The sequence below is a fragment of the Gallinula chloropus genome, assembly GCF_964237585.1.
Source record: "Gallinula chloropus genome assembly, chromosome: 19".
NCBI lineage: Eukaryota > Metazoa > Chordata > Aves > Gruiformes > Rallidae > Gallinula > Gallinula chloropus.
The window spans coordinates 1,328,994-1,338,189 of record NC_140104.1 but is presented as its reverse complement, the minus strand read 5'-3'; the positions used below and the strand labels follow the sequence as shown (position 1 = coordinate 1,338,189).

At 49.8% G+C, this 9,196-nt stretch overlaps 1 protein-coding gene across 2 annotated transcripts in view; it reads left to right on the top strand.

Annotated features, from left to right (window-relative positions):
• Window positions 1–300: 300 nt before the first annotated feature.
• CUX1 (cut like homeobox 1) overlaps window positions 301–9,196 on the top strand; it is a 275,245-nt gene continuing 266,349 nt past the window's right edge. For both annotated transcript variants that reach the window (XM_084272882.1, XM_084272881.1), the window contains exon 1: window positions 301–379. In XM_084272882.1, coding sequence (XP_084129008.1) covers window positions 317–379 — 63 coding nt within the window. In that variant the 5' untranslated portion in view covers window positions 301–316. The remainder of the gene's footprint in view (window positions 380–9,196) is intronic.

The following is a 9,196-nucleotide window of genomic DNA, read 5'->3' as shown; positions in this document are numbered from 1 at the left end:
CCACCCCCCTCCCTCTCCCGGCGGCTCAGGCGGTGACGGGAGGGGGGGGAGAGCCGGTCTGTGAGCGCGCGGGCGCGGCGCCCCCTCCGCGCCCCCCCCCGCGAGCGCACGGGCTGAGTCCGTGTTCCGGGCGGGCGCGGGCTCCAGGCCGGGATTTGGGCGCTCCCTGCCCGCCTCCCTCCCCCTTGCCCCCCCGCCCCTCCTCCCCCCTCCCGGCTGGCTCCCTCCCTCCCTCCCTCCCCCTCCCTCCCGGCTCCTGAACTCCAGCCCCTCTCTCTCTCTATCAGCCGCTCACTCTGTCTCAATATGTCTCAAGATGGCGGCCAATGTGGGATCGATGTTTCAATATTGGAAGCGCTTTGATTTACAGCAGCTGCAGGTCAGGCTCCCCCGCTCGCCGCACCGGCCGGGCCGCGCCGCCGGACCCCCCCTCTCCTTCCCTTCTCCGCCTTCCCTCGGGCCCGGCCTCCCCCTCCTCCTCCCGCTGCCGGCCCGCGCCGCCTAAAGGGAACCCCCCGCTCCGCCCGGCCGCGGCGCTCCGCTCCCTCCGCCCCCCCCCCCGCCATTGATCACCGGCCCCATCGGAAATTGATCCTCTTTGTTCAATTCATCGATCAGCCCAAGATGGCGCCGGAGCCGGCGCTGCCGGGGCCGCCGCCGCTTCGCCCGCTCCGTCCCGGGCTGCTCTCTTCCCCGCTTCCCGTTCCCCCCCGGCGGCCGGGGCCGTGCGGAGCGGCCGGCGCGGCGGGCGGCGGCGGGGCTGCCGGCGGCCGCTCCTCTCCCCCGCCCGCCTGTCTCCTCTCCCTCCCCCCCCCCTTCCCCCCCGCCTGTCCCTTCCCGCCGCCGCTTCCCCGTCGCCTTTTCTCCCCGGGAGCCGGGGAAAGTTTACCGAGTGCTGGGACTTTGTGTGGGGGCGCAGGGAGCCGGCCGGGCTCGGCGTGCAGGCGCGGAGCGGCGGGGGCTGGGGGCGCTGTGGTGCCGGCCAGGCGGGCGCTCCCCCGCCGCTGCCCGGCCGCCGCCGCCTCGCCTCGCCGCGGGGTGCCGGCCCCCCGCCCCTCCGCTGCCGGCGGGCAGGGGGGCACCGGACTGCTGCGCTCCCGCCGCCCTGCGAGCTCCGCGGCCGGCTGGCACCGCGCTGGGGGTGTGTGGGGGGCTGTGTGTGTGTGTACATGTTGGGGGGGCTGGGGGGGAAGTCACCGCCGGCGGGGGGCGAGGGATGGAGCCGCGGCGGGGTCCCGCGGGGCGGCCCGGAGCTGGAAGGGGGCGAGCGCCTGGCCTCGCCCGGCCCGAGGAGGGGGTGTGTACGGTTGTGCGGGGTTGGGGGGAGAGGTGGTGCGGGAACAGAGGGGCAGCCCCGGCCGGGGTGGCTTCCGCCGGCCGCGGGGGACCGGTGCGGGGTCGGCAGGGCGCGGAGGCGTCCCCCCGGCGGGGCACGGCCGGCGGCGGCCGGGCATCTCCCCGCGGCGGCGGCGGGAGGGCAGGCTTACATAATGCACGGGCTCTCCAGCCTCTCCTGCTGCCCAGGGTCTGACAGATGAGTGGAATATTGATGCTTACTATGCTGGCTCATAACAGCCTACAAGTCCTGTTTCCTCCGAGGGAAAGTCCTCGCAAACCAGCCTTCCTTTACCCTTTGGGTGCGTGCTCTGTGGAAATTGCCGATCCAGTGTTTAATATAATTGCTGGAGTATAGATAAGGCCAGGGCGGGTTGGGGGGGGGGGGGGGGGAGGTTGGAGAGAAGGTTGTCAAACGATGAATTGGTGCTGCTCCCGCCGCTGAATGGGATTGCAACATGCATGTTTCTCCCAGTTGATTGGTGCAGGAAAGCGCTGCCCTGCCTCTTCAAACCCTCCGGTGCCTCCCGTTTAAATAAATTGGCTCGAAAGCCGCCGGCTGCCCACCCTGGCCCCCTCCGAGGCGGGCTCGGCGGCGCCCGGCCGGAGCCCCTGCAGCAGGCGGAACCATGGTGCGTTGATGCTGGGCTAGAGCAGCCGCAGCCCCGCTGGAGGTGAGGGGATGCTGGCGGGGGGGCCGGGGAGCGGGACCCGGGGCCCGCCGCCCTCCCCTCCCCTCGGCGGGGCTCGCAGAGGGAGAGCTAGCGGCAGCGATGCTAAAAAAACCCCAACAACCCAACACAGGAACCCCCAAAACGGGAAGTGCTACATAGGATCCGTAGTAGGAGGCTGGTCCCTTTCTGACTTTCAGGTGCATTAGGAGGTGGGGTAAAGTAGCGTTTTGTTTTAGGCTTTTCTTCCCCCCCCCCCCCCCCCCTTGTGTTTTACTGTTTCTTTTAAAGGTTTTGGATTAAGGTAGACTTGGCTGAACTTTGCTAACTTGAAAGGGTTCTTAATAGTGACCCAGAATACCTACAGGAATATAGAAAACGAGATCCAGATGTAGAATTGTATAAAATAAAATGGATTAAATTAAGTTGTAGTTAAACAAAGTCTGACATCTTTAATTGTGGACTCTCTTTTGCCTCTGTGTATGTGTGGCTGTACTTGCTTAGCATAGGAAAATAAACGCTCTTAACATCACTGCTGTGGTGTTACGTTTAACCGTGAAGAAGTCTAAATATTTCCTATAAAATAAAGCCTTCAGAAATGCTTATTGATTAAAACATATTGCGCTAAAGTATCTATCATGTAAATTAAATTCTAAAATGTAATGAACGCAGCCAAATGGCATTTTGATAGATGGTTCTATTCTGTTTTTAGTAAAAAATAGCTCACTTTTATCATAATTTAATTTCTGTGCCTACTGTAAAACCTGTTGTGGAGTATCGCTGTACAAACCTTAATCTCGTTTTTGCAGACTGAACGTGACAGTCTGACTCGAACAGCTTGTAGGTTCTCCTTTGAAGTGTTCTGGTAACGCTGGCTTAAAGTCGTTTGAACAATATTCATTACCTGCTCTTGAGGACTTGCGATTATTTATCCACCTTGTGGATCGAGGCTGTTCACCTTTCAGCAGGTTCACCAGGCAACCTGTATGCAGTGCAGGGTTATTAACTTTGCAGGCAGGCTGTCTGCGGAGCGTCCTGGAGTGACCAGGGAGGTAGAGCATACCTCCATCCATATGCAGAGCAGTTAATTTGTTTGAAATTAGCTTTTTTTTTTTCCCAATCCACCCATCTGCACGAAGAGGTAGTGTAATATTTACTCCCACTTGCAGATGAAGCAATATGCTATAAAAACTATCATTACTGAGTATGAAGTTCAGTCTTACAGAACTGTCCGTGCCTCCCTCCCTCCCCCATCGTTCATTCACACTAATAACATATTTTGAGTGTGGAATTAGAGAAAATAAAATTACTTTCATCTGTGCTTCTGTTACCCTGTTCCAGGATGAAAACCTGAAGGATTTATGCTTAACGCAGTTCCACCTGTGCCCTGTTAAGCCCCAGCTCTCGTAGCTCTGGGTCTAGGTGGCTTTGAAACGATTGTTTTTCTGCACGAGAAAGTTGTGAGGACCCGAGTCTCTGTAGTCCCGTATCGCTGGCAGCAGAGCGACACGCACCCGGTCTGCTCAAAACTTCCTCTTCCACGTTCTGTTAAAAGGAGACGTTTAACTGTTGATGAGCTTCGACCTGCCGTGTAATATTAAGCAGCAGGTTACTCAAGATTGTTTCAATATTAATTAAAAACAGAGCCAGGAACACTTTAGGGTCTGGCTCTCTTAATTATTTATTTCCTTTCACTGAATAACCTCTTGTTTATAGGAAGAGAGATTTCGGGAGTTGGGAGGCAGGATTAAATAATTCAGAACTTGGATTAAAGAACAAAAAGGTCTGTTTGCAAATGGAATACGAGATGCAGAAATGGCATCGGATGTAGCTCTTCGCTTGGGACTGTCCCTGAAAGGCATGCCTCTGAACACTTAACCTGTGTCTCTAGGAAAGGGTAGTTACGTTCCCTAAAGAAACCACGGAATTAGCAGGGAGTTTCTGCATCAGTTTGCCGTGGGGTTGAAGGTGGACCTGTGTTTGATAACGGCTGGTAAGGGAATCGTGTTGTCTAGAGAAAACGGCTCCATGCGAGCGGTGAATATCGTGGCAATAAACGTGAATTGAGTCACTGGAGAAATGCTGTTGCCCTCGAGTGAAAACTGCATCTCCTGTTCGGAGGCAACTGCGTGATGTGAATCAGGGTGACGTACAGCAGTGTGAAGGTTACTTGCTGTTGGTAGGTGCTCTTTAGAGTTGTAGTTTTTGGTGTCACCATCACCTTCACCATAAAACCAGTTGTCTGGCAGAGAACAGGGAAACGAGCATCGTGTTCCCATGGTACAGTGTGCAGTCCTCTTCAAAATTTTGCATGTTATTTCTGTGTCTGTCTGGGTATGTCTGTCTCTATAGTGGAGGAAACAGTTGGTCCCTGCTGTATCTTTTTGACCAGCAGTGTTGCATGAGGAAGTCCAGCTCGGTGCGTAGATCTAAGTTGAATCTGCTGGATGAATGGAAGAAGTTAGTACCAAGTTGAGTTGCAAACTTAACCGAGCTGTTGTGTTGAGGTATTTGGACGATAAACACAAGTCTCAAAAGGTAATCATAGCTTTTGAGGACATGCATACATACTGGTAAAAAAAGTACAGTTTCTTAGTGCTTTTGAGCAGAACAGTGTAATGTGTTCCTACCGAGCCAGGGAATGGAAATCTAAAGCCAAGTCTGGCTCGTGTGTTTCTGATTTTTAGTCACGTACTGGTTTTGCATCTTACATGATTAAAGTAAGGATGGAGTATTAGTTCTATGCATGCTGTGACTAATTGTTTAAGGTAAACCATTGATCTTATAACATTATAAAATTTGTAACAATCTGGAAAAACTAAGTAGTAATGAGTAGCTTTTAAATACCAAAGCACTTGTATTATTTAATTAGGAACAGGTGGAGTCCTTGGCATCTTTGACTTGGATCTGATTGTACCAGAGCACAAGCTGATTTGCTTTAAGCAAAGGAGTTCACATGCTTCATCAGAAGCAGAATTAGCGACCACGTCTGAGTGTTTAATTTTGTTTATCCGTGCAGGTCACTGTAGAACTTGTAGTTTCTGTCCTAAAAGTAGATAGTGCTGTACTATTTATAGTGATAGCAGAATGCATACCGAGAAAAGCGTCTCTAGCTACTCTAAATAAGGTTCTGCTCCTCCCTACCTGGTTAGAGATGTGTAGTGCTAGAAGCTTCCTAGTTCTTGAGAGGATGCAGTGTAGGAGCCGAGAGGGGAGCCAGGGCAGGCTGCTGGTGTGCTCCGATAGCATCATCGCTTCCCTGCAGCAGGAAGTGGAGGCTCTTCGTGGAGGTCAGGGTGATGTCCCTGGCCTTCTAACACGTGAGACTTATTGGAAACAAGGCCGTTGGTGTACTTCTGGCTTGAGAATTTGGCTTTCATAGAATTCCTTGAGACCTGTTCATTGGAAAGAAATTTCTGAAAGCTTTTCTAGCCCTCTTTCCTGTTCCTCAGATGAAAAAATGCCCATCTGAAACACAACAGAATTAGCATGTTTCAGCTGCTGTGCCCTTACTCCAAGTTTGTGGTTAGATGGATAATGTATTGAGAAGTGCAGTAGTGTGAGGATTTAGAGAATGGTCATGGTTCAGATTCTTTTTTAAAAAGATTGCACTACTTGGCTGTGTATAACAATAGCAAGTAAGTAATGGGTGAAACATTTGCTATAGATGAAATTACATGCAGTCTGAGATTCCAGCGAACAATTATTCTTTATTCGCGAGCTGATTTGTCATGCAAAAAGTGCATGTGGAAAAATGCACCATCCAAAGTTTTGGTTTGATCACGCTGAGGCTGAAAATAAAGGCAGTTTATTTACTGGGTGCAGAACAGATACATTAGGGGATGCTTAGTATTTTTTAAGACACCAGGCAGGCGGCGCTCATTGACTTGGGGTCCTTTTCATGTAAGCAAGGGAGTAAGTTCCCGTCTTGTGCAAGAAAAACCCGAATATACGTGTTCTTTAACCTTTATTCTTTGCTTATTGTGCTTGGTTGTTTCCTGTACAGTTTATAGGCAAAGTGTTGAAAATGTTGTCTTCTGGTTTGAGAATACAGTGACAGTGTTCCAGTGTTGCCTGAAGGAGTAGGGAGGAAGGTGTGGAGCTGAGAGGAAGCAAGCTGGAATGGGGTAGTTAGTGGAAGACAGGGAGTCTAGGGTGAAGAGGTTTGTACAAGAGTGCTTACCCATGGGGTTGTAGGTGGGGTGTTGAGTTTACCAGGAAAGGCGAGAGAAACTTAGACCTCATGATCAGAATAATTAATGTCCTTAAATTAGTAACTATCAGATAAATCTCACTCGTTGTGTAACATACATGTGCTCAGCCTGGTTTTGTCATCTCCGGTCTGACAAGGCAAATACGTTAGTAATTTCTGCTTTTATGGTTAGATATAATGAAGAGAGTACAGTATATTACATTGCCTGGGATGTGAAGAACATGGAAATCCAGGCAGATAGCTGAATGTTGTAACAGCATTAAGTTTTTATGTATGATTAAACACGAAGTGTGCAGATGTTGGCTGTAGGCTGTTGGATCTTAACAGTGGTCTTCCCTGTTGTGGAACAGTACTTGCATTTCTGGGAAAGCAGTAGGCAGGGAAGAATTTGTACAAGATCTGCCACGGTTCCCTGGCTGTGCTTGTGTTTTGACTCTAGCAAGATAAAGCAGTTCTTACTATGCTATTACTTGATCGTTTCTGTGACTGACTTAAGTGTTTGGTGTGAATATGTCTTGGTATGGAGGTGCTGGAGCTGGGAGATGGCCCAGCGGCTCTGTGCGGATGTGTTACAGCAGACGTAGGTTGGAAGTTGGAGCCTTTCAGACTAATGTTGTCTAATAGCTTTTTGCCTGGCTGGCAGTTTGCTTGCTTCCTTGCCTTGCAGTAATTTAATGCCTTTGTCGACAGTTGGTGGGGTAATAAGGAAGTTTCTGTGAGGGCTGGGGTTCGAGGGGGAGGGAGGGAGGGAGAGGAGACGTTTGTCTGCCTCCAGGTCGGGTTCATGGACCCACAGTGATCTGCTTTGGGAAAACAGAGCTGAAGATTACCCTTTCTTTGAAAAGCTCAAAAGCACAAAAAATATTTAAGCTGCTGTATTTAGATGCTTTAAATTCCTCCATATTGTCGTGGTTCTGGCTGTGAGCTTTTTAAGGCAGGTAAGGGTGTAGGCCAAGGCTGGCTGAGGCTTTTTCAGAGGAGTTCATCCATCAGAGCTGAGCAGATCCTGTTCTTATCTTCACGCAGTGGAAATGAACCTTCATGAATACACAACCTCGGACATAACAGCATCTGGAAGTGCCAGCACAAGGTTTCCATGAAGGATATGAAAATTTAGGCCACATTATTAGTAAACAGCTGGACTAGCTTTGCAGAGGAGGTAGGCTCCTCATTGCATTGATTGCATCTTGTGCTTGGCTAATGGTCAGGTGCACCCTGGCATGCGTGGCACAGGAGTGTGCAGGGAAGACCGACTAATTCCTGCTGACGCCTTAGAGTATCCCTTGAGCTATGGAGATCGCGTGGTCCTGTGCTGCTGCATCACCGTGTCGCTGCGGGACTGCTCTGACAGCTCAGGGCGTGTGTGCATACAGGGAGCCTGAATCACTTCTGATGCTTACGTTGTCAAGGTCTTTCCTTGCTGAGAAATGTTGGTTTCAGTCTGTGGCTCACGTCTGAGGAGCTGAGGCCAGTAATGCTGCACGGAAGCAGAAATAAAAACAACTGGAGTTGGGGGAAGTGATGCTGTTTGAAGGACTAGATGGGATAGAGACAAGTGGTGAAGAAAGGAAGGAGTTAAGGAGTGAGCTTAAGCCTAGGACTTGTAAATGAAACTTCTTGCAGTGCAGTTTTGAGAAGAGGAGAGCTTATTTTAGAATTTATATAAATATTTGGCAGTGCAGCTGGGGAGTACAGAGGGTCTCCCAACAAATGCCGGGCTGCAGTGTTGCAATCAAATCCAGCTCACCTGCGGTTGCTGAGGGTATGAAAGGATAGCCTGGGGTTTACTGCCAAGCTGTTCTTGAGGGAACAGCCTGGGAAGATTTGTATGAGATACTGGGGTGATGGTATGACTTCAGTGCACACTGACAGATTTTTTTAATGCTGCCCTGTGACAAGTGATGTTCCTGTTAGACTTAAATAGCTTTTTAACTGCTCAGATGGTATTTTGAGGTATTGTGAATAGTAGAAGCATTCTCATTGTTCTGACTTTAAAAAAAAAAAGGAAAAATGCAGTTTAATAGCAGGTTTTTTTATCATTTTTTAAATAAAGACTCAGACTAGATATATCTCAGATGCAAAAAGGTTGTATGTTTTGCATGGAAATGCCTTGGCTTACTCCTGTAGAAACTAAACTGCAAAACAAAAAGGCAGTGCTGCAGATAGTAAAATGCATGGAAGTTTGATGGGTTCTGTTGCTCTTGCTGTCTCTGGTACCTCTGCTGGATTTGAGGTTGCATGGTGTTGCTGATCCATTGTTTTAAGGAAAACAAAAGATCTCTCTAATCAGAATCACCTGGCATGCATCAGCCCTTAAAAATCTCTATGTGAATGCTTACTTTGGGCTCTAACACTTCGGGGGACTGGTACTAACGTACAAAGCCCTTAATGGGTTTGGATTCTGTCAGGGCAATAGTCTTCAGAGTGACTTTGAAGTAAGTTGGGAGTTCCGGCCTTGCTGGCAGCAGTTGGTGTGTGCCCGTTCGGGTCTGCTGGGGCCACTGAGCATCTCAGCTTCTGCTGGTTTACTTCTCTGCCCGGGAAACATTGATAATGCTTCTGACCCCTCTTTGAGAGCACGTTGAGGTACATGATTGTGGATTAGCACTTACTGTTTGTTTTTGCTCACTAACAATTGGGTAAATGAGGCTTGGTGGTTGTTTCATTTTCTGCACCTTTGGTACTTTCTTTTGAAATGGATTAAGCCGAGGATATGCTGCTCTTGATTTGTAGGTACTTCTCAGGCTTCTTGCTGGAAGCAATGTCTCTAGAAATGAATTTGAAAACAGAACTGAGTAGTTGGGTGTCATGAAAGAATATTGTTGATGATTGGTACCAAATCACTGGGAGAAAATGTTTCCTGCGAATGGTTATAAAGTTACAATCCAAAGTTACTAGTATACACACTATTACTTTAAGGCATACCTCCATGTTCTGTGGTGTACGGTTTGAAGGCAAGATCTGCAGTTTGGCAAGT